Here is a 25,604-nt window from a genome sequence, read left to right on the forward strand (position 1 = left end):
ACTCCCACCATGCAAGGCCATGCAACACTCAGCTATACTGGCATTTCAGCTCTTGGATGACCTTACTTTCTGCCGTTACAAAATTCTTGAAATAAAGTGTAAATGAACAAGCTTATACATGCTATGCTACCATAATAAGGGTGCAACTCACATGCTTTTTTTCCCTTAAATGGAATCAAATGCGCCTAGTTCTGAAAAAAAAAGGTGTTTAGTGGTTCTTGGTTTACAAAGGTGTTCATTCTCTGCCAGATCGATATGAAACTGCCAGTAATGTCAGTATTTACTTGAGAATTGAAGGAAATAATATTTTTAAAGGGTGGGATTCAATACGGAGAAAGTATTTTGTTTCTGCTCTGATTAGGAAGCAGAACATCCTGAAATAAACTTCCTGTTTGCACGATACAAATTGTGGTGGAAGTTCAGCCAAAAGTAGATGAACAGGTCAAGTTAGGCTCCATCACCCATTTTACCAGATGGCCCTTGACCAACATCCCTCAAAGCGCTTGGTCACTCCCTTCTAAACTCTTCTCTGGCTACGGATCAAAGATGCTGAGCATTGTTCACACGCTTATCTTTGTTTTTCCAAATTATCATATTTCTAGCCAAGGAGTCCAAGAACTCAAGACCAAACCCAACCTGTTCCAGTTAATTATTTTCTTATTTTCTTTACATGGTTTGACTGTTTTGAGAGAGTTTGGACAATACAATATGAGCCTCAACCTCTTTGGTGGCTTTTTACGTTTCGTTCTGTTTTTCTCTCATCTCAGAGCCAGAGTCAGTAAAGCCAACAATACACAGGATGATGGTTCTTGTCCGCTACATTGTCGGTTATTCCTGGAAGAAAACTATGCTGGAGATGAAAACACTTTCACACGGTCCCAAACTCTTTGTATAAACAGCCTCTCCAAATAAACATCCCCTCAACTCGCAAAACACCTGAGAACAACCATAACAATGCTGCTAAAAAATAGGGTCAGCTAGGGTAAACATAACACTGAAATCTTAGACATGAAGATGCAATTAAGATGTTGACAGTGAATCCATCCTCATAAAAACTACAAAAATGTTACCAATGATATATTGTAATATATTATTTTCCCTTTTTATTTTTTTACATTTAATAATATATTGATGATACATATATTATATAATATATTGCAAAATATACAAATGATTGTCACTTTCAATATTGCAATATATTGGAAAGAATATATGCCTAATATATTACACGATATTTTCCAATATACTGCAATATATTTTTGTTTCATAAGGGCTTCCCTTTCCCAGTGGTTTAAGAGTCATCCCACTCTATTGTATTAAATTAATTGGATTTGTTCTTCATAATTTAGCTTTTCACCTCTCTCAGCCCCTCCCCCTCTGTATAATCAGAGACTGGGGATCGAGACGCCAGCTGATCCCTGCAGGCTCGTGCTATTCAACAAGACCCCCCCCCCCCCCCCCCACCCAGACACACACACACACCATACACACACACATTCATCAGGATGCCTCGTGCTTCTTTGTGCTCAGCCTCAGCTCCAAAAGAAGAAAAGGGTTGATGGCAGCTCCAAAAAATGACAAGTATTAATGCAGGATGACAAGTTCTGAGCTCTTGTACGTTATTATTATCATTTGTAAAGAAATAAACAATAGAAAGCAAGCCTATCACACTCACATTAAATGTTTTCTAAGAAGCGTTTGCCCTTAAGAAACCTCAGTGTGATGAAATCGTCAAATTAGGAAATATTTCATGGATGGCCAAGTTGCTTTCACAACGCATAAACAGAGACAGACAACTGTCAAATAATTTTAAGAGTGATATCTTACCTCCTCCGTTAGTTCCCGTCATTACTTTACCGCGAGGTGATGGACCTGCCCAGTATCCGCGTGCAGTGCACCTCTGTTGTTCCTCTCTGGCCTCTGTGAGCTTCCTCAGATTCAGGTCTGCGCTGCGGGGACCGCTCACGCTGTCAAATAAGTCCGAGATTGACAACCGTGTGAGCCAATCCGGCAGCGCGCTACTGAAAATCCAACCAATAGCAGAACTGGGAGGCGGTCACATACAAACTGGGTAGAGTTGATCAGGGAGTGTTGGAAGATATTACATTTCAACGTTTATCTACTTTGTTTATATGATAAACATACAGGAGGCACGTCTATCTATCTATCTATCTATCTATCTATCTATCTATCTATCTATCTATCTATCTATCTATCACATTAAAAACTGGGTAAATCAAGGAATGTTGGAACATATTAAGTTCCAATGTCTATTTAATTTGCTTAATGACAAACATATAGGGGACACTTCTATTATTATAGAAGATATTAAGTTTCAACATCTACTTTGTTTATTCAATAAATATACAGGAGGCACATCTATCTATCTATCTATTTATCTATCTATCGGTCAGTCTGTCTGATTCAGAATCTTAAAAAAAGAACTGAAGTATATTTATTTAGATGGCTATTCCATCCATCCATCCATCATCCATCCATCCATCACATTAAAAAACTGGGCCGATCGAGGAGTGTTGGAAGATATTAAGTTTCAACATCAATTTAATTTGTTTATATGATAAACATACAGGAGACACTTTCTCTATCTATCTATCTATCTGTCTGATTCAGCAACTTTTCTCTTTACAAGAAAACACACGAGTTGAAGTAACTGTATTTATTGAGATGAATATCAGTATTTTTTGCAAAGCAACTCAAAGACACTGTGAATGAAATGGGTGCATTTACATTTCCCAAACTCATTACTTTGCACAGTCAGAACAACATTACAATCACAGTTATACGCAGTAGTTAATTTGCATACTAGCACAAAACCACACACACACCCATGGAAAACCCAATTGGTTGCGTTACCTCATCCTAACACAAAGACAGCTTCATAAGAATGTCTCAAACTTTCTAGGTACAAAATAATACAGTTGCGTGAATGCAATCGGACCCAGGCACAAACACTCTTCATATGTAATAGTAGCAAAAGTAGGAAAGCAGCTCTCAAAACTGTTGGGTCAGAGTTCTCTTGGGTCACAGTCCTACATCTGCTTTCATCCAGACCAAGAGACTTCACACACACAAAGAAAAACAAATTTTGAAATGATTCCCAAAAGCAAACCATATATTTAGAAAACAGAAATGCAGATGCAGATGTGACCTCTCTGTTTAGTCTCTACTTGGGTCTGTTTTTGAAAGGTTACAACAGTGCTATGCTGAAGAATAAAGATGATCCAACACACTGATCTGAACTCACCTAGTCTGAACTATTGGACTGCTGAGCTGGAGCACTCACACCCACACGCGAGCATGTTTCTACAGCTGTTCAAATAAGAATAACACATTCGTCCTCCGCAGCTCAACATGGTTCTTCTGGGAAGGCTCCCACCTACGCACTCAGACCAAAACACCTTCATGTGTTTCAGACAAGCTTTACTGCACTGTATTTTTCCCAAAACAACAGATTTTGGCATGACTGATGAAGGCTGAGATTTACTGCATGAAAAATGTCACATCACGACCCTGAAGAATGCGATAAGCACACACATACAGTTAGTTAGAAACAGCATACTTTCCCAATCAACGAAGTAAAACAATCTGAGCTTCCCTGCTGAGCAGTTGAAAAAAAAAAAATCCAAAGATGCCTTGATATTGTACAAGATATAGGCACATGTTACACATGGTTATCATTACTCAGAACTTATTTCACTGAATGTGGCGGTGTTTCTAACAGTTCCAGATTTCTGACATCTTTATTTAATGCATCCAGATAATTAAAAGGACAAAATACCTATCGGTCTTCTTTTTTTTCTGAGTCTGAGTCACTGGCATAAGAGAAAGAACCTAGAACAGATATGGTTTGACTTAAGAATGTGTCTGAAGAAACAAAACAATCTCTCAATAACTTTAAGATCTCAAACCAAACAACATGTCATGATTAATCTTAAAAGTCCATTATGAAGTCATTACATGATGCTTCTAGTAAATGCAGTGCATGCCTACGAGGTGACATGATAAGTGTAACAGACATTTATATCAATACACTGCACACACATTTATTAACAATCAAAAAAAGCAGAAGAAAAACAATCATATTTGGGTTTTAAATGAAGCGCCACTGAACTGCATGCTTTATTAAGTGTCGCGTTGTATTCGTTTTGCTAATTGCTACAGAATCTGTTAACTTTGGCATGGCCCCATGCTAAAGTCAGTGTAGCAATTATTTGCAAATGGAAAATAAAGTATCTGGCAAAAACATCTGTATGAAAAAGAAAATGCATACAAAAATAAGGGTTTAATCTGCCTTGAGCACTTTCATTTGTGTGGATTAAAACAATGAGAATGTCTGGCTGATAAAGTTTATAACCATAGAACTGTGCACAATATATATGGAGAGAGTATGTGATGTCTAGATATCGGTTTAGAACAACTCTAAATGTCTTATTGAATAACTGGGATCTCATGATAATGACATCTGATCAATTGCACACTGACCTGATAAAGCAAACAAATGCATAATATAACACAAAAGCTATGCATTGTTCCAGCTGTTTGCACACACAGTCATTGAGCAACGGTAAAGATTATTAAACATATCAACTAACACCGTGTCCTAACCAGGCGCAATACGACACGTTCGAAAACTGATGCGTGATGTGACAAAATCACACCCAATGAGTTGTACAGTTCTAAGGAACCAATGAGGTTTCACAGTGGGCGGGGCTACCCAGCATGGTGTTGTGTTGTGTCCTGTCGCTCCTTGCTTCTCACGATCACGGCCGGTTAGGAGGAGGCTTTTTCTTGTAGTGTTATTGCGTCGCGTCTGGTTAGGTCACGTGTACGCTGCTTTGACTTCTAGCTCCGACTGAGTCTTTGGCCTGGTCATGCTAAAGCCATGGATGAATGAGCTTCCATAAAGCTGATGTTACATGATAGATATTACAGTCCAAGCAGTGGCTGAGTATCATGTCTAGGAGGTAAGACTAGGAACAGGCAGGAAGAGACGAGAGAAAGACACAATATGAGTAGACGAGGACAAGACCAAAACGTTGGACAACATTCATTGCAGTCATAAATAAAGACAAGGGGACAGGGGAAGATGGATATTATTACATAGCAAAAAGACGTACAAGGAAAGCTGCTTGGCCTTGTTTAGCAACAGTATAAAATGTAAAGAAAGTGGCTTACATCAACATTGAGTGCTTTTTCCACAAAGAGAGAACACAATGCAGTAACCACAAAGACAGACGAGGGAGCAAGATCAAAGACAATCAAAGAGAGAAACAAGATTTGGAGAGAATTTCATTCTGACTCTCCATCATCAGAGTGACATTCAGACCATGTGGCAGGGCGTTCACGAACAAAGCTAGGTGGCAAACAGCATTGTGAAAGCGCTTCCTCTTCTTCAGTGTGAGATGGGATGACTTTAGCTATGCAGCAGAACCGAGGTGCATATATATTTCTCTCACACTCATCCTCCATGCGCACAGGACGGATGAGAAGAGGTTTTCTCTTTAACTTTGCTTTCTTTCAAGCGATTCGGCGGGATTTAAAACAAGCGGGCTTTCTTCTTAAGGTCATTTTTCTTCCACAAGGCCAAACGGTCAAACTGTTCAATGGTCATCCCAAATACGCTGTAGAAGTCCTCAGGTGACAGGTGCCTCTGAAATGATAAGAATTGCAATAAATGTAATTAAATGAATTCTAAAACTTCACATGTTATGTTACAACGTTATTTAAATGTTACAGGGAAATATAACAATTGCAATATTTCTTAATTGTTATAATTATTATTTCCTAATCATATTGAGATATCTCAAAATTTCTGGTGAAATTGTGCTGCCCTACAAACAAACAGATTCATCAAACCAAAAGCTTTTTTTAAAATAACATTTTAAATGTGTACCCAAATCATAAAACCCTAATTCCAAGTCTTTTGGAACCACATGAAAGCCCTGTGTGACGAACAGACCAAAACTGAAATGGTTATTCATGAAAAAAAGTTATAAAAATTATTTTAATTGTATGTAAAAGAACAGCTCGGACATTCTGATAACTCCTTGTTTATCGTGTTCCAATTTGGGTTTTAAAAGACATGAGGAGGACATCTAGATGAGTTCGAACCGATGCAGAATTTTCATTTTTTGGGTGAACGATCAATTGAAGGCATGCAGAATCGCTTCATGATATAGTCATCCGTCTATAAAGGCCTAAAATAACACTGTCAAACAGCTAATCAAAGCTTAATCAGAACAAACCCAAAGGACTTCTGCCAGGATTCTAAGCACTGTTTATTCTGCTAACAATATCTGCATGGCGCAATCGTCATTACAGATTAAAGACAGAGTGAAAAAATAATACAATGTTGACAATAATTACAACCAGTTATATGCATATGTAACCTAAAGCTTTGCAATGGTTGAGGACATTCATTGCCTTTTGCACAATCAGGATTACGAGCACCACTGGGGGGCTGTGAAAGTTGCCAGGCTTTCGAGCCCATGATCTCAGTTTTGGTTTAAACCATTCCAGAATGGATCTGTATAAATCTTGATTCTTTCAGGGCCTGTCGTATGTGATACTGTAACACTCGCAGATGTGTGGGTATCTTGAACTTCTGCAAAAAGCTGCTTAAATCACCGTCTTTGGAAAGTTTTGGGTGTTGCAAGTGTCTCCCGCTGGGACTCAAATCATGCTCAATTCAAACAGATGTGACCAGGGCCTCTTACATCAGGACAACAGTCGTATGACGACAAACACACACACACATCTTCAGATATTGCAATTTTAACCACAGTGATTCCAAACTAACAGTTAGAGGGAGTGGGATCAGTAAATCAACATCTCTCGTAACTCATGTTGAAGTTAAAAGGAGCCAGACATTTCTCTTCCCTTTTCCATTTAAACCCACTAATAACACTGACACAATGTCCAGGAACACTGAGGATATATTATGTGTTGGCCGTGGGCAAGTGGACTGTAGTCCGTCAAAGCCATAACCTCATAAACACTCACACACACAAACACACACAACCCTTCGCCTGGCTGCCTTCTCGCATACTTTAATCAAGACTAATGCTGAAAAAATAATAATTAAACAGAAATAAGTCAACCCATGCTCCATATTAAGGAGATGACACAACTGTACTTAAATGTCAATCATTATAACTTGGGATGCTCCAAAAATATACAGTATTTACACTAAACAAAACCATTGAGTAAAATCACGTACAGCATATAACAGAGTTTGATTCAGCAAACAGGCCACATAAGGAGGAATACACAGAAGGAAAGAGATGGACAAAACAGTCAAGTGGTATACTTGAAGGTCTAATAAAATATTACCTCCAGTCTGGTGCGGTCCACATCCCGTGGAAGTTTTGCTCGGCCTCTGTGGGTCACAGCTAGCATGTCATAGGGATAGACCTGCAACATATATGCACTCATAAGACATTTTTATAGCGTTAATACATTTGATACAAAATGTATTTATTTTAAAATAATGCTGTTCTCTTGAACTCCTGAGCACCAAATGGAGAACATTAAAAGATATGGAACATACGAGACAGTTTTACAGGTGCTATTATAATTATTTATTGCAGAAAATGCATTCAAGCATTCAAATTTGTTATTGAACTATATGGACCCAACAATATTAAAATGGTGCATAAATAGACTGAATGAAAAATGAACCATTTTGTCTCTAAATGTCTACTGAAACCATAGAAAGCATTTTGCAAACAATAATTAACTACACAAAATCCACGACTGCAAGTGAACCTGTATTTAACAGTATTTAATAGTTCACCCAAAATTACAAATTCCGTCATTAATTATTCACCCTCATGTCGTTCCAAACTTTATTTTCGGAACACAAATAAGATATTTTTGATGAAATCCAAGAGCTTTCTGTCTGACCCTGCATAGACAGCAATGCAACTGACACATTCAAAGCCCAGAAAGGTTATAAAGACATTGTTAAAATAGTCCATGTGACATCAGTGGTTCAACCTTAATTTTATGAAGCTACGAGAATACTTTTTGTACTCTCGTGAAAGTGTGTCGAAGACTGACAAAAACGTTAATTTTTTTTAGTAAAATTTTTTTGAACATATACTATTTTAATGAAGTCCTTACTATGTTTCTGGACCTTAAATATGTCTGCTGCATTGCTGTCTAAGCTAAGGGTCAGAAAGCTCTTGGATTTTATCAAAAATATCCTAATCTGTGTTCTGAAGATGGTCTTACAGGTTTGAAATGACATAAGGGTGAATAATTAATGACATAATTGTCCTTTTTGGATGAATAACCCCTTCCTGGGTTGCATTCATTTTTTTTTCTTTTTTAGAAAAGTTGCATTTTGTTATTTTTCTTTCCATTTTTTGTTTTTCCCTGGTCAGAACAGCTCATCACCCAAAAGTTGACAATTACTGTTCTACAAAATGGGATACACACTAGAACTTACCTTGTACTCTGAGAAGCATTGGAAAACAGGAAAGAGGTTGAAAAAAAATAAAGAGAAAGACAAATTACAACCAATAATATTTGTATGATAAAAAAGTCTGTTGTCTGTTGTCTATGCAAGTTAAATACCCTCTCACCTCTCATTCCACTCCAGGATGAGTCATGATCGACATCATCTTCACCAAGATCAGCCGCCTGGTAAGAAGCAATGCATGACAAGACATGGCATATTTATAATTATATACAGAACACATTTATTAACAAGTAGAGTAGGATGGCAATATCAAAACAATAGATGGTTGTTTTTTCAACTACAGGCACATTCATGTCTCAATGGAACTGATTTCAGCATCTTGTTTTAAGAAGGCTGCATTAAAATCTTGGTTGAAAATTTTCACCATGCCTTCATTTATTTTCGCTACTATCAACTGAGAGTAACAATATCGTGTTTGAACAGAGCGGCTGCTATAACTGTGAAAGTTTTTCTTTCATTTCCTGAGGTTAAAGGTTAAAGTCTAGCACAGACAGAGGCTTGAATCCTTGCGGCTGGAGCTTGCCGCTGCCGGATTTGGTTATAAATATTCATTTATGACCAGCTCTCCATTTCACATGCCTTTGAGAATGCTTGTGGAAAGTAAGTCAGACCAGATTAAATATAAAGAATTGGTAATATTTTTCTGTTTTCAGGTAGTTTATTGTCCAGATACAAAGAACCGCAGCAAAATACTGCCACCTAGTGTACAGGAGAAGCTTTCAGCCCGTCCTCAAACAAAGAAAACACTGCCAATGTGAAATAAAAGATCTGAATCTGATTTTTTTACAAAGGGTGCCATGGAATCACATCTTGTGCTTCGTTATAGAGGATAGTCCATTAAGGGAGCCAGATTTCAAGATCAAAGCCGAACATGGAAAACAGCCAGAGGGTGGGAACAAGACACATTTCTTACTGCACGCAATCACAGACACACCCTCTGAGCATTATGGCTTCCTCAGCTAAATCTCTACACCAACTGATCTGTGACTGTGTTTCCTGATGTGCACGATTACAACAGCCCTCTGTGTCCAAGCAGCTGGGTTTGACAAATCCAACTAGGATCAAACAACATTCTTCATTGCTGAGAGAGCGAATGACAGCATTTGTGACCACAGCTCACATATATTCGCAAAAATCACACACAGATGGTGTGCTAAATGGTTTGTGGGGTGCTGTGTTTGTGTGCAGATATCAGGTCTTACAGGATTTACCTTGTATATTCCATTCCGCCCATATCCTGGCAGCGAAGCAGACTTATTGTATGGGAAGTCTGTAAAACAGAGAATATTGAAAGATTTATTGCATTTTACACTAGCATCGTGTTCAAGGGGAGGACAGGTAGAGACAGTTTAAAAGGAGGATATGAAAAATTCATAGAAAAATGAACAGAAGAAAATGTACCACTCAATATCAATATGACAGCTGTAGGAAATCACAAGTTTTAACAGTAAATATGATACAGTTGTCAGATTTTATTGTTTCCTACATAGAAAATAGCTAGTCTGAAATGATACTGACATGGCTTTAGGGGTCATATGATGCGATTTCAATTTTTCCTTTCTCTTTAGGGTGTTACAAGCTCTTGGTGCATAAAGAAGATATGTAAAGTTGCAAAGACTAAAGTCTCAAAACAAAAGATATAGTCTTTATAAAAGTTAAGAGTCAACCACGCCCCCACATGTCTATGTCACGATGAGGGAAGATTTGCATAACACCGCCCAAATGTTCAATTTGCACTGTGATTTGCTGTTCTCAAGCCCACAGGCCGCCACACAATCAGCCCCGCCAGCTGTTCCTGAGTTCCAATATGGCAAGAACAGTTTGGCGTTTCCGACTCACATTTTGTAAGTACATTTTTATATTTAAAGAATTTACCACTGATGATACAAACGCCAGTTTTGAGCAGTGTAGAGTAGCATTTGTTCGTCAATTCTCCAGACTTGGTTTTATGTTTACACAACGCAATACGCAACTCAATACGTAAAAAGACAGTATAAGTCATTATAATCCATAATTATGTCCCAACTGGATGCCTCGTTTATAATGGTTTTTATTGTTTTTGTCTTGTCACGCAAGGCATCACAGTATGTGAAGGAGTGTAACATTTTAGTCAAACGCTTGAGGAACTTGGCACTGGATAGTTGGCTAGGCAGCGCACACCTCGCTTTACAGACCGATGAGCTTTGTAAAAATCTACTTCGTTCGGGGCATAGAGAAGCAACTATAATATACATAATGTGGAAAATAATGTTTTTAATGTTCTTAAACCAGAAACACATTTCATTACACCAAATACACAACATAATGTTCTTTTTAGCAGCATCATATGACCCTTTAGAGGAGGTCTACTCACTAGGCTGAGACATATCGGTGGGTAAGCTGTGGGTGGAGGTCCTGGGGTCCAAATCTGGAGACTGTCCATCCATCTCACTCTTCAGGTTCATCCAACTTGTTCTGGTCTATTGACAAAAAAAAAGAAAGAAAAGAAACACAATCATATAAAGAATTTAATGGAAAGATACATATATAGGTAGAAACATATATAGGTTTGATTACATTACGAAGCGTGCTTAAATGTATTGAATGTGCACTTGCAATGTGCTTAAAATATTTAAAAGTACATTATTAAAAACTGTATTTGCATACATTTAAGTGTACTTATCGAGAGTACACTTTCATGACTGTTTCTTAACACACTTAAGTAGACTTACAAAAAGCGCATTTGTAATAATATCAAATTATAAGTTAAACCTTAAGTACATTTTAAATCATTATGTTGTAATATTTTCTATTATGATTTGAAGTAAAATTATTTTGATGTTGACTAACTTATTAAACCACATGTAAAGTACTTGATTATCATTTTATCTGTATTATGTTATTTGATAGATTTTAAATTAACTCAACTGCAACTTCATAACTGCAGATGTGTAATTACAAATATATATAAATACGTCATACAAGATTTAATATAAATTACTTTATGTTAGTCTATCATAAAAGGTTGTCAGTAATACATTTTAACCATATTTGAAAGAAAACAATTACTTAAAGACTAAGTCACTAAGCACTAAGTTCTGCTAATTTGAATTGATATAAATTTAAACTGTAATATATTTTCATATAATTGAAATTAACATGCCGTTAAAGGGATAGTTCACAAAAAAAAGAAAATTTGATGTTTGATACAGTACATGCTTACCACAGGGAATCCAAGATGTAGGTGACTTTGTTCCTTCAGTAGAGCACAAACCAAGATTTTTAAGATTTTATAATGCACTTATAAGTCTGTGATCCACCATAAAGCAAGAGTGCTGCTAAGTACGTGGGCCCTGTCCCAAATGGCGCACTTCATGTGGACTTTCGGTCTTGTGGACTTAAATTGCACGTGCTCGCTGAGTCGACAAGTCCCTAGGCCGTCCCATTCAGCATTTTAACGCTCTGAAGAGTGCTCAGCAGCGCCCTCTTTGTACCCTTGAAGCGGTCTTCCGCAAAGCCCTTATAGATGCAGGCTCTGCAAACTTTAACTACCCAGGAATCCTTGCGAAATGCCAATCAGACAACGGATGGGAGGAGATTTCGCTCAAGAGCAATTGATGACATGGCTGAGAAGAAAATATTTAAGTGTAGGTATCATTACGGTTTTTATGACCTAGGTGTACATTTTACCAGTTGTTACCTACAGTTGACACAAACATTATGGTCATCGACCAGTGGTTGATATCTCAAACATAATAATAGTGCATTGAATAATACGATCGCATTATGATTCATTAAATAAATAGAACCAAATGTCAGGGCTTTACTGAGTCATATGTAAACCTAGTATTTATATTTAAACTTGTAAATTCATCTGAAACTTACGCACATATTTATTATGTGTTAAAATTGTAATCTTAGTTTAAATGGAACATTAAGTATTATTACAACTGTATACATTATTTAAATAAGCATGTATATATTGTCTAATGCCCAGGGGGCATAAGCAAAAGCAACCGGACCAGACCAGACCCTGTCCCAAAAAATCCTCTCAATGTGCCCTCGTTGACTTACGCCAAGGGCCTTACAGGTCTGCACTACATGACGTCACCAAAGTGTGGACTCTGAGGAAGTCCACAAGTCTGGAGTGTGCCATTTGGGACAGGGCCATGCTCAAGAGAGTTCTAATAGTTCGGACATTGTGTGAATCAGAGGTAAAAAAAACTATATAAATACTGTTCAGTTTCTTACACAGACTGACCGTCTTGTGTCTTTACACATCAAGTTATCATCATGAGCAGCAGGGTTTAATTTAGTTTTGTTTGAGTTTGTTTTTGTTTTGTTTGTGTTTGTTTTTGTTTTAGCTTTGGTTCCCATCCACTTACATTATAAGACTGATAGACTGCAACGGTTTGAGTTAAAAATCTTGGTTTGTGCTCCACTGAAGAAACAAAGTCACCTACATCTTGGATGCCCTGGGGTTAAGCAGATAAACATCAAATTTTCATTTTCGGTTGAACCATCCCTTTAACAACCAAAAAGTTTCTTTGTCTGTTCCTCTCGTTGATAGCAGAGGAGCGGATCGAGCGAGAGCGTGGAACGTGGGAGACGTGGAATGAAAACTATCCCTTTAAGTGTCTAAAACATTACATTCAGTTTGCACTCAAGTATATTAATTACGTACACCTTTCACAAGGGTAGGTTGGATTAAATAAACAAAACAACTTATTATATTGTAAACCAGGATGGACAAACACACACAGAGATGTTTATAAAAATCACCTTTCTGTCTACATCTTCACCATCTTGCCAGGAGGTTCTGGAAGCTGCGGCACAGTAAGAAAGTTTAAATATATCCTAAAGAAACGTTTTCACTGTTTGAGAGTGTGATCAACACAAGTTACATCATGCAGTGTACTACACACACACACAATAAAAAACAGAAAGAAAATACTGTTATAAAATACTAAATGTGTAATCAAATTTTTCATTGTAGCTTGATTTAATACGGCAGTACTCACTAAAGGAGGAAAACTAATTCACAGGGAGAATCAACAAGCAAGTGGAAAGTGACACAACCAAACACAATGTCAAGGGGTAAATAAGTTCAGAAGAAAAGGCCAAAAGAAACCAATCAAGTGATTGATACCTCTCTCCCACCCAATCACAATGAGCTTTACAGATGTCTTTAAACCAATCACAATGGATTGCACAAATGCCTTTGACATTTCACTAAACCAATGAGTTACACAGACACCATGTTTGTTTAACATCTAAGTTACAAGACCACAGATAGATGGCAAACTATGAATACTACAACTGACAAATGAGTATGTATGAATGGACAGAAGCACGAGAATAAAACAAAGAATCTATCTGACTGCTGTTTCCATGTCAGGATGAATTTCAAAAGACATGTATGAAAACATCATATCAAAGGCATTATTTACATCAAATGTACACAACTGTTCAAAAATTTGGGGTCAGTAAGATTTGTTTTTGGAAATAAATTCATATTTTCATTTAGCGAGGATGCATTAAATTGATCAAAAGTGATGTGAAGATATTTGTAATGTTACAGCAATAAAATTGCTATAATATTTCACAGTATAATTTTTTTTCATTGTATTTTTGATCAAATAAATGCAACTTTGGTGAGGTTTTTATTTATTTATTTTTTTTTTTTTTTTACTTTACTGACCTCAAATTTTTGGTGTATGTGTAACATCAATTAACAAACATCAAAACAATCATCTGTAAATTAATAGGCATTTGGCAGCACTAATAATTCAGGGCTAATACTGCGTAACCCTTTTGCATGTGCTCAAGAACCAACGAATAGGTACTGAGTCTGACTGCTTGATAACAAGCATCTTAATCAAATTCAGACATTTTTCTGGGATTTGTAAAACAAGGCCTACTGTTTGGAGCTGAAATGGAAACCAGCAGACAGAAGGAGGGTCAAAGGTTACAGTTCCATGGCCACATGTACCATGGTGACATGCGTAACAGCATGCAAAGAAACATGGCTGTACGGAGACTGGACTGTACCATGCTGTTTGTAGATAGGGGGCTTTCTATAGATATTATCTTTGACTTTAGTCTCTGAGAATGGAAGACAAAGAGAGGAAGAGAATAAGAATGATGATGAATAAAGTAGCATAAGTTATTAGAGGATGGAATCGGGGCAAAAGAATGGGCAGAAAATGCAGTATATGACACTGTAAAGGATTCCAGAGATTGTAGTCCATTTCATCCATCATGTTCATGATTGCCATGCATGATCAAGCATTTTGCATTTGAAAAATGTATTTCCTGCATTTTAGAATTATGTATAACATAAATAATGAAAGCTTTATCTAATTTTTAACTTAGAAGATAGAAATGTCACCTAAAATGAACTGAGCAGAGAGGAAAACAGGGAGATAAATGGAGTAATTGCAATGACATAATGTCTTAAAAATTGACACAACATGTGTCTCCCTGCAGCTTGTTTAGGTCATCCCAACCTCACGTCTGCTTCTCAACTATTACTTATAGAAAAAAATCAGTCATTTAATGTAACACATGTGGGACATTTTAAGAGCTGTTTCAGCATCTGCCAGCACTGGAAACAAGACGTCATTACAATAATGGGCAGAAAACACATGAAACTGATCATTAGATTTATTTAAACGTATCCAGGGAAGAGCAGTTACAGTAACAAGTTTCTTTTACATACTAAAAATAGGGCTTTGCTTACAATGACTTAGACATGTATTAAACAGATGCAAAATGATGCACAAAAATGACCTTTCGCAGAACAATATGAAGGCAGATTATGAATAAGAATTATTCAGTCTACCAGATGTTTTCATAAAGGCAAATATGTGTTGAAAAATAAGATTTAACATTGTACAGAAGTGAAGAAAGAACTGTGAGGGGGGAAAAACTGCTGATTTACCATAGTTAGTGAAAGAACATGAGTTTTAGCACCAACCTGGGATATGGAAATGCCGTGGAGCCGCCACATATGTAGAGGAAGGAGATTTGCCATCAGAGTAGGTGGAGAGACTAGGGGTACTCCGACCACTTTCACTACCTCGGGGGGTGAAAATCATGGCAGACACAAAAACAAAAAGGAGAGAGAAGAAAAGTTAACAGGGCTGCCAGAATGATGATTCACTTAGTCTTAGATCTCCCAACAAACCTCACAATACAGCCAGCTCTAAAAAGTATAAATTTGCCTTTGCATTGAAGTTTGTGAGAGTATGTCGTGTTCATACTGATGACATCTGTTCAGTAGACACACAAATTTCATTGCTCTGCTTGAACTGAGTGGAGCCAGGATGAAGTGGACATAGAAATGAATGTCAATGGCAGGCTGAATTGTGATGTTATCATCATATTCAGAAAATAAGTATTTATAATCACAATCTTTTGCCAAACTTAGAGTAAAGAAGAGAGAGAGAGAATATCTTTTTTCAAATGCTCTTTTAAAGTAATTTGCATATGTTAAAAACCAAAATACACAAATAATAATCTCTTTCTCTGTCTCCTTTTGTCTTTTCTTTCTCTTTTTCACACACACTTGCAACGTTTCCTCAGACACATGCACACACCATTTAACACACAAAGTTCTGTTAGTAAAAAATCACCCTGTATCAGGGGAAAATCTTCCACACATCTGGAGCTGAGGGAGCAGGAAACTGTCATAAAATACACTAAACATACACAAATCACAACACTGGAGCACACTGTGGAGTATGAAGGTCTCAATGGTCCCATTACTCGTTAAGATATGATTTTATAGATTGCAACGCCCTTCTCCTGTCCACTGGGTGTAATGCAGCATTTCATCACAAGATCTTCAGTGAAATGACAAGATCAAGGCAGCTACAGTCAGTGAGGTTTTGCATTTGTAAGCAAGATGCGATGTTCCTCTTGTGTGGCTACTTTACCAATAAGTCAATTAGAAAGCTAAGTGAATCATAAGCAGCACACTCCAAACGCAACCTCAGTGTACTTTCATGCAGCATTAAAGGCTTGGCCTGGAACTATGTACAAGGCCTAAGTTTATGCCACTGTGCCTGGCAAACTGACCCAAAATTACAGCTCATCAATTTACCCTTTAATCTTCTCCTGTGAACTTTATTCCCACTCTCTCTATGTCTTGCAGAGAAACCACAAAACCCAAATATGTTTCATCATACTTTCCACCTCTACGGTGACATCTTATCTTTATGAATAAATGATTCACAATATATTCTATACATTCATAGAATTTACATATGCACAGTGAGGTCCAAAAAACTGAGATCTGTATTTAAAAAACAAAACTAGAAATTTAAATATAAAGAATTTTTTTAAACAATGTTATGAGGTAAAATTAAGAAATACTTCAGATTTTGCATTATGTCTAGATCACTAATCAAATAACTAATCAACTGCAGGTTTGTGATATTGATCTGTGTTCTGAAATTCTGAAACTTCTATACATTTTTCATTTCTTTACATGGTCTCAGACTTTTGAACTGAACCTGCAAACTACTGCCTGTCTGAGTATGAATGTTAGGTCAAATAAAACACTTGAAAATGCTGAAAAGAGAGAAACAACAGCCACCAAGTAAATGGCAACATTAACACAAACATACAGACAGTCGTTTTGCATATCAGATGTATGGGGGAAAATTTCACCTTAACAGATGAAGCACAACATCAACTACAGTACAACAAATAAATGCATACTGATGCTTGCCAACAACGTTCGCATTTGTCTTTGTGCATTTGGTTACTGCTTCAGCTCAAATATAATGAATATCAACATGTTTTCCATGCAAAATGATTGGACATAACAACTCTGTATAACCACAATACCAGCAAGCATAAAAAATGGACTGGTCCAAGGACTGAACATTGTGGTACACCTACAATCTCACATCACTGTAATACACTGGTGATACACAGTGAAAGAGGGACTGGTTTTTAGGGTTTACCGTGAGAAGGCAAATTGAGGTGCAGGGCTGTCCTAGGCCTACTTTCAGACTTTGCTTCCTGTTTGAATCCTGCCTCAATTCCTGTTTAGGAAAGGTGGATGAAGGATAGGCTAGTAATTCTCTGTTTTTAATTCACTAGTCGTTCAATGTGAATTAAACCCATATGAAGCACTGAGTTATGGAGCTTTGTCCAATAGTTCATTTGTGTTGAAATCCAAATCCAACAGCTGGAATGGGTCCGTGTATCTTTTGGTCATTCGATTTTCTATTTAAAAATAAATAAAGATAAATGAGAAACAGTTTGATTTTCGTTTTTTCGTTTTGTTTAAGAAACGGAAAACAAAAATTTAGCTGGATTTTTCGTATTTTTGTTTGTGGGTAAAAAATCAGATTATGCTTTAATATTTTTTTGAATGTGTGGGCGCCGCTGAAACGCCCCTTTCATCCCTTCTGTACTGCACTGACAAGCGGCAACCGTGAGCTCAGTTCATTTTCACCAGAAGAGAAGCGGCAGACGGCAGAGTTTATTAATCCTGCCAATTCTTTGCTAGTGGTGCTTGCAAGCTTTTTATATATATATATATATATATATATATATATATATATATATATATATATATATATATATATATATATATATATATATATATATATATATATATAATTTTTTTTTTTTTTTTTTTTTTTGACCAAACAGAAATTAATTTATTCAATGACATTTGAATTTTACTGTAAGATCTACAATGACAAATATGTGCAGATTTTTTGCCTACTAATTTTATTCTATGCCTAATTAAGAAAAACCTCACAGCTTAACATGTTTTCATTTGCTATACAAACAACAGCAACTGAAGCTTTATCTTGTAGAGTGTAGTCTGCACTTCTCCGATCGGCGGATCCCGATCCACAGCTTCCATCCTGATAACAAGAGGAAAGAGCTTCAGCTCCATCAGTTTGGGTCGTAAGACACCCTAAATAACATGAAAACTCAACAGGATTTGCTTTCTGTCATCTCGGTCTACATTAACTTCTTTCTGAAACGTCAGAAATGAACCAGGCTCATGCATCAGACGAACCATGTCTTGCTGGACACGTCTACTTTTAAAATAAACCATTTAAATAGAATAATAATAATAATAATAATTTTATATTTAGGCCTATGTAATTCAAATGAAACCAACGAGAGGTGCAGTGTTTCCCGTCTGAACTCATTATTTGTAACGATGTCACACCGTCACTATATTCATACAGTCATCTACAGAATTCGTGAATTCAGTTCATAATTCTAAGTAGCCTATAGCCTATAATTAAAACATTTAAAGTAGACTAATTATGGGGAAAACTTAACTTATATTAATATAAATTTTATTATAAATGTGGGGTTGGATTTTTCCCATTTAATTTTTTTTTTATGAATGGCCTAGAATAAAATAAGTAGGCAAAAAATTTGTAGTAGGCCTATATTTTATTCCATGTCGTTGTAGATCACAGGCTAAAGTAAAATGCAAATGGTGTTTTATGAATAAAGTTGTCAAGTCTGCTTTGTCAATAACTGCAGCAGCCGGAAAAATATAATATTATTTTTTTATTTTATTATTAATTTAATTATTATTATTATTATTATTATTATTATTATTTTATCTTGCAAGCACCACTAGCAAAGAATTGGCAGGATTAATAAACTCTGCCTGTATGCCGCTTCTCTCCTGGTGAAAATGAACTGAGCTCACGGTTGCCGCTTGTCAGTGCAGTACAGAAGGGATGAAAGGGGCGTTTCAGCGCCGCCCACACATTCAAACAAATATTAAAGCATAATCTGATTTTTCGTATTTTTGTTTGTGGGTAAAAAATGAGATTATGCTTTAATATTTGTTTGAATGTGTGGGCGGCGCTGAAACGCCCCTTTCATCCCTTCTGTACTGCACCGACAAGCGGCAACCGCAAGCTTAGTTCATCTTCACCAGGAGAGAAGCGGCAGACAGCAGAGTTGATTAATCCTGCCAATTCTTTGCTAGTGGTGCTTGCAAGATAAAATAAAAATAATAATAATAATAATAACAATAATAATAATAATAATAATTAATTAATTAAATTAATAATAAAATAAAAAATAATATTATATTTTTCCAGCTGCTGCATGTTATTGACAAAGCAGACTTGACAACTTTATTCATAAAACGCCAATTTAATTTTACTTTAGCCTGTGATCTACAACAACATGGAATAAAATATAGGCCTACTACTAATGTTTTGCCTACTTATTTTAGGCCATTCATAAAAATAAAAAAAAGGAAAAACCCAACCCCACATTTATAATAAAATTTGTATTAAAATAAGTTAAGTCTTCCCCATAATTAGCCTACTTTAAATGTTTTAATTATAGGCTATAGGCTACTTAGAATTATGAACTGAATGTCGTCTGATGCAAGAGCCTGTTTCATTTCTGACGTTTCATTGAGTTTTGTAAGGTTTTCATATTATTTAGGGTGTCTTACGACCCAAACTGATGGAGCTGAAGCTCTTTCCTCTTGTTATCGGGATGGAAGGTGTGGATCGGGATCCGCCGATCGGAGAAGTGCAGACTACACTCTACAAGATAAAGCTTCAGTTGCTGTTGTTTGTATAGAAAATGTTAGGCTACCTGTAAGGTTTTTCTTAAATAGGCATAGAATAAAATTAGTAGGCTAAAAATCTGCATATTTCATGTTATTGTAGCTCATACAGTAAAATTAAAATGTCATTGAATAAATTAATTTCTGTTTGGTCAAATATATATTTGGTATAGGCTATGTTTGATATATGTTTGATATATATATATAATAATAATATATAAATAAAAATATAATATATAAAGCTTGCAAGCACCACTAGCAAAGAATTCACAGGATTAATAAACTCTGCCGTCTGCTGCTTCTCTCCTGGTGAAAATGAACTGAGCTCACGGTTGCCGCTTGTCAGTGCAGTACAGAAGGGATGAAAGGGGCGTTTCAGCGCCGCCCACACATTCAAACAAATATTAAAGCATAATCTCATTTTTTACCCACAAATAAAAATACGAAAAATCCAGCTAAATGTTCGTTTTCCGTATGTTAAACAAAACGAAAAAACAAAAATCTAAACGTTTCTCATTTATCTTTATTCATTTTTAAATAGAAAATCGAATGACCAAAAGATACACGGACCGGAATGTCATGCACTTTGCAACATTAGTCTTGCTCTCTTAAAATAGCAGTATTTTAGTATTGAACTCATTCATTCATATTGTCAGGGGGAAGTGGATCTTGTACCAACCAAATCCAAGACCATAAGCTCACACACATGCAGCATGTGGTGATTTGTACTGGGCAAAAGCCTGCAGGCAGAACTGTGGTACCTCTGAAGTAAGGGATGTAGTTGTGCTGTTGGAGCAAAGCCAGAGTAGTGGGGTTGAGGGGCAGGGCCACGCCACCACTCCCTGCCTGTGGTGTGTTTCTACCACTGCCGCTGTACAAAGGCAGTGGGGAGGAGCCTCTGGCACTACCATGGGCACTACTCCTCCCCGAAGTTGGAACAGGCAACAAGTTGGAATTTTCTGGATGAGTGTTGTATTTGACACTCAGAAATTGCTCTGAGCAAGAGACCCAGGCAGTCAGGGAAGAATGGCAGTAATATGAGATCAGCAACTATATTTAAAAAACCAAATGATTCTTGAATTACTTTCTTCCATGAAATCTGTATCAAATCAGTTTATTGTGGTTAGAAATGTCATTTTAGAATGGATTGCTTTAGCTCTGTTCCACATCTTAGTGAACTGCCTCGCTGCCTAGTGTCTTTACAACCTGCATTGAACTCTTAATTTAGTGATTTGGAATGCTGTACAAAAGATGATTTCAGTACAATGTTGAAAAAGTTGTGATTAATACTTTTGTTAAAACATTTTTTACTGATTCATTCAGTTTTGGTGGTGCTTCTTAATATTTTTATGACATTTTTTAATGAATAGAAAGAAATCTAAATAAAATAGAAATCTTTTTTATTTAGATACATTTTTGTTTAAGTATATAAAATATACATACACTGTACGTACTGCACACTATATAGACAAAAGTAATGGGGCACCACCATTTTTAGAACAGAAAAAGGCACTTCCAAAACTGTGACAACAAAGATGGAAATATAATTTATGTTTTTAAAATTGTATTTCCATCTCTGTTGCCATCATTTTGGAAGTGTCTAACTGCGCCCATATGTACACATCATTGGTGTTTGATGATGATTTTTTGGCTCACACCAAAGGTGCAGCATGGATTAGGACTTCGCTTTCTGTGGACCAGTCAAGTTCTTACAGAATCAGTTTCTTTTTGAACATTGCCTTATACACAGAGGCACTGTCATGCTAGAACAGAAAATGGTCCTGTACAAACTGTTGCTCTAAAATAAGAAGCACACAATTCCCTAGAATATAATTATATGCTTAAACAATAAGATTTGTTCTCATGGGAATTACTAAAGTAGTCAAACATGTTCATTAGAAGGTACTCTTGGCAATATAGTGTAGTTAAACAATAACTGTGCAGATAAGAATGACTTTGTGTCCAGAAGTATCATCATGTATGTGGAGGGATACCTGGTCTGCTGTAGGTCTGAGGCGAGCGGGAAGGCGTATAGCGGCCATAGCCCCCTAAAGAGCTGTTGGAGCTTGGGCTGGAGGGCCTCCTCTGCCGAGGAGACTTTTCCCCATCTCCCTAGAATCAAACAGACAGTTTTTCAGTATGAAATTAAAAGACAATTAACAATGTTAACCGGCAATCACTATGGCACTGGGACACACAGGAGGACTATAAAGCTGCGAAAGAAACAGATGTGACCAGTTTGCAATAATCAGTCCTAACTAGAAATAGGCTGATCATTGAGTCATTACACAAACTGAAGATGGTGAAAATGTTTCCAAACCACAACTGTTCTACTTCACAAACAACTGCTCACAAAATATGAAGAAGGTCTCATTCACTAATCATGCACATATTTGTGCGTGAAAAGGTGTGTAACATTTTCATTTAGAAATGGTTTCCTCACATAATAAGTTCAAGTAACAATCTGTTCAGATTCTGAATAAAAATTAGATATGTACAGTATATATTTTAAGGCATGATTAGTGAACAAGACCCAAAGAAACAAGAACGGGTCCAGTTGTTTTCAGGTTAACTCTACTATACCTCAGTTGGAGTAGGGGTGAGTTGCTGGGGTGACTGTAAACAAAGAAAGCCAATGAGTAAAATGGACTTGAATGCAATGATAGACACGTTCATGAAAAAAAATGTATTTCCCCCTAACTAAGTTACACTACTGAAACTACTGTAACACTTCAATGAATTAGCAAAATTATGATTTTTGGTCAAGCCAGGTTGCTATGAAACTGGATGATGAGTAAAGATGATTACATTTAAAAATAGCACTATTGTAACAAATGAATGATGTAGCTGTTGCATGAGTAATTATGCAATTATTTTGCTTTTAAGTCACCTAAAAAGATAAACAAAACGGTCAAAAATCGGAAACAGCAAATTGAAGACATGTATATGTTATTCCCTCTTGTAAGCCTGTATGAGGGTATGTACTTGTACCTCTCCAAAAGTCCTGTCCTCCACAGGGTAGCTCACATAGGGCGAGTATGAGAGCATGTCAGGTCTGTCAATGTTGTAGATCGCTTTGATTTTAGGAAGAGCAGCCAGGTCCTTGTAGTCCAGATGTTCATCACCCAGCTTTGCCTTAAGAAAGTGCAACATTATGGCTTTGAAACTCTCTCTATGCATATAGTTATTTGTAGGCTTTTGTGTTGCTGCCCACTGGTGGTGATCTTGAGCAAATGAAAATGAACAAATAAAATAATTTTCAAATGTACTTACATAGATAACTCTGCTAGGGGAGCCCGATGCACTGGAGGCAGGAGCAGAGGTGATGCTCTCAGAGGATGTTCTCGTCACCTGGAAACAAAAAACGACATGAGAAAAACTAAAAAACACTAAACCATAAAAGGATAAAAATACAGCAACCAAAAGGCATTTTGTTGACTTGATTTAAACCCTGTACGAAGTAACATAAGTGATTATAGATCAATTCCAATGTGGCTGTTACTATTGTGTGGCACTAACAACAGTTTATCAGTTTTCACACAGGTTAAAGGTTAAGTAAAGGTTTTGCCGTTAGGACAGAACAATACTTTTTTTTCGGTGTTACACAGGAACAGATATAACACAGTGTAATGCAATAAAAAATAAAAATTATCTGTATTTTGTCAGGAAAAAGTAAACAAACATGATATAGTAAATAGGTTTTTTTATTTAGTAACCTATATAATCCTATACAAGTTTGGTTATAGATTTATTAATATATGTTGTAAGAATGTAATATAAGACATATTCTCTTAAAAGGCTTATTATTTTAAGCTATTTTGCTTCTCGAGTCAGTGTATCTGGCAATGATGTTTATATATTTAAAATTGAGAAGACTAAAATTCTTATTGAGTTTTTATTTTTATTTTAAATGGCATAAAGGACATACGGTAGATTACTGTAAGTTGGTACAGTAAACTATCATGAAAAAAAACCCCACTAAGTATCTTATTACAATATTGCGAAAGATTTATTTATGATTTTATTTGTAAGTAATGCATTCAGGGTTGATTCACAGTGTCTTCTGTATAGCCACACGATGTTTAAACCTGTTCTTTGGTTCCAGTTTTTTACTGGGTGGGAGTGGTGGAAGCCTGACAGCCCCGTTTTGGATTTTAGTGAGCACTCTATTAAAACTAAAAGCAGGTTGGGAAGTAAGCCCATGCAGAGGGGAGAGGGCCGCATGTCACAAACCTGCTCAGGTACATTGGAATGAAGATCACTGAGCTGAATCCGCACCTGTTTCTGCAGGAAAAGGGTTGTTACAGTGAAGCGCTTCCACATACTGCATATCACCTTTGTTTAACTAACTGAACCTCATGTTAAATGATTTTGCGTAATATTTTTTTTAGAGCATGTCTACTACCTAAGCCAGAGCTCATTTTTAAATTTGTAAGATATTAAAGGGATAGTTCACTCAAAAATGAAAATTATGATTTAATTTACTCACCCTCATGTAATTTCAAACCTGTATGAGTTGGTTTCTTATGTTGAACACAAAAGAAGATATTTTGAAGTTTGCTGGTAATCAAACAGTTGTTGGTTCCCATTGACTACCATAGTATTTAATTTCCTACTATGGAAATCAATGGGAACCACTAACTGTTTGATTACCAGCAAACTTCAAAATATCTTCTTTTAGGTTCAACATAAGAAACCAACTCATACAGGTTTGAAATTACATGAGGGTGAGTAAATAGTGACAGAATTTTCATTTTCGGGTGAACTATCCCGTTAAGGATATAATTTAAATCCCACACCTCTGCTGACTGTCTTTTTAGAGTCTGTCACTGATTCTAGACTTTAGTTTTTAATGGTATTCAAGTCGATAAAAATCTGATAGCTGTGTTTATTTGCACACACTGTCAGCGTTGATTTAGTGCCCGATTCTCTTAAGAAATTAAGACACTATACAGCACAACCATGCAAAATGTATATAGAGAAGTTCTCCAACTTGCAGGATGGTTCTATGAGCTTGACACACCAGACTACCACAATCTTGCTTAGTTTACTGGGACTGTACAACATCACTCCACCACAGTGATCCAGGCACCATAATCAGCACTATGAAAGCCAAAAATGCACTCGACAACAACATGCATCTGAAACACTTGCCCAATTAAACACTTCTCCATTCCTTCATGAATAACAGCGGCCACAAGCTAAACGTATTTGAAAAACCGTCAGCCCATTTTCTGTTTGATAAAGTATTGAGTATATTTAATAAGGTGCATTACATTAATACGCCTGATTTACAACAAGTGAATGACTCTGTTTCAGATCATTTAGTTCCTGGTCAAATTAAACTACATTAGATGCAGGTTTTTGTGCTGCAACTTTTTAGTGAATTCACTCCCCGTCTTCAGTCACAGTTGTGTTAGATTTACCTTACTCTTCTCCTCCATACGTGCTGCCTGTCTGCAAGGAGGATGCCAGATGGAAGAACCTGTGAAAGAGAAAGCCAAAAATAACTTGCAAGTCCATGTTAAAAAT

At 36.5% G+C, this 25,604-nt stretch overlaps 2 protein-coding genes across 15 annotated transcripts in view; both read right to left on the bottom strand.

Moving 5' to 3' along the window:
* The window catches only part of LOC127969419 (actin filament-associated protein 1), a 46,016-nt gene extending 44,056 nt beyond the window's left edge, over positions 1-1,960 (bottom strand). For both annotated transcript variants that reach the window (XM_052571345.1, XM_052571343.1), the window contains exon 1: positions 1,828-1,960. In XM_052571345.1, coding sequence (XP_052427305.1) covers positions 1,828-1,849 — 22 coding nt within the window. In that variant the 5' untranslated portion in view covers positions 1,850-1,960. The remainder of the gene's footprint in view (positions 1-1,827) is intronic.
* Positions 1,961-2,662: 702 nt separating this feature from the next.
* The window catches only part of ablim2 (actin binding LIM protein family, member 2), a 61,550-nt gene continuing 38,608 nt past the window's right edge, over positions 2,663-25,604 (bottom strand). For 2 of the 13 annotated variants that reach the window (XM_052570975.1, XM_052570973.1), the window contains exons 8-22: positions 25,499-25,557; positions 24,306-24,356; positions 23,346-23,423; positions 23,064-23,207; positions 22,656-22,688; positions 22,067-22,184; positions 20,834-21,067; positions 15,465-15,566; positions 14,537-14,590; positions 13,268-13,311; positions 10,860-10,965; positions 9,718-9,776; positions 8,602-8,667; positions 7,354-7,434; positions 2,663-5,671 (exon numbers count right to left, since the gene is read on the bottom strand). In XM_052570975.1, coding sequence (XP_052426935.1) covers positions 5,558-5,671; positions 7,354-7,434; positions 8,602-8,667; positions 9,718-9,776; positions 10,860-10,965; positions 13,268-13,311; positions 14,537-14,590; positions 15,465-15,566; positions 20,834-21,067; positions 22,067-22,184; positions 22,656-22,688; positions 23,064-23,207; positions 23,346-23,423; positions 24,306-24,356; positions 25,499-25,557 — 1,343 coding nt within the window. In that variant the 3' untranslated portion in view covers positions 2,663-5,557. The remainder of the gene's footprint in view (positions 5,672-7,353; positions 7,435-8,601; positions 8,668-9,717; positions 9,777-10,859; positions 10,966-13,267; positions 13,312-14,536; positions 14,591-15,464; positions 15,567-20,833; positions 21,068-22,066; positions 22,185-22,655; positions 22,689-23,063; positions 23,208-23,345; positions 23,424-24,305; positions 24,357-25,498; positions 25,558-25,604) is intronic. The other 11 variants (XM_052570986.1, XM_052570985.1, XM_052570976.1 and 8 more) reach the window with 10 other exon arrangements.

This window comes from Carassius gibelio, chromosome B12, assembly GCF_023724105.1.
Source record: "Carassius gibelio isolate Cgi1373 ecotype wild population from Czech Republic chromosome B12, carGib1.2-hapl.c, whole genome shotgun sequence".
Classification (NCBI taxonomy): Eukaryota; Metazoa; Chordata; class Actinopteri; order Cypriniformes; family Cyprinidae; genus Carassius; species Carassius gibelio.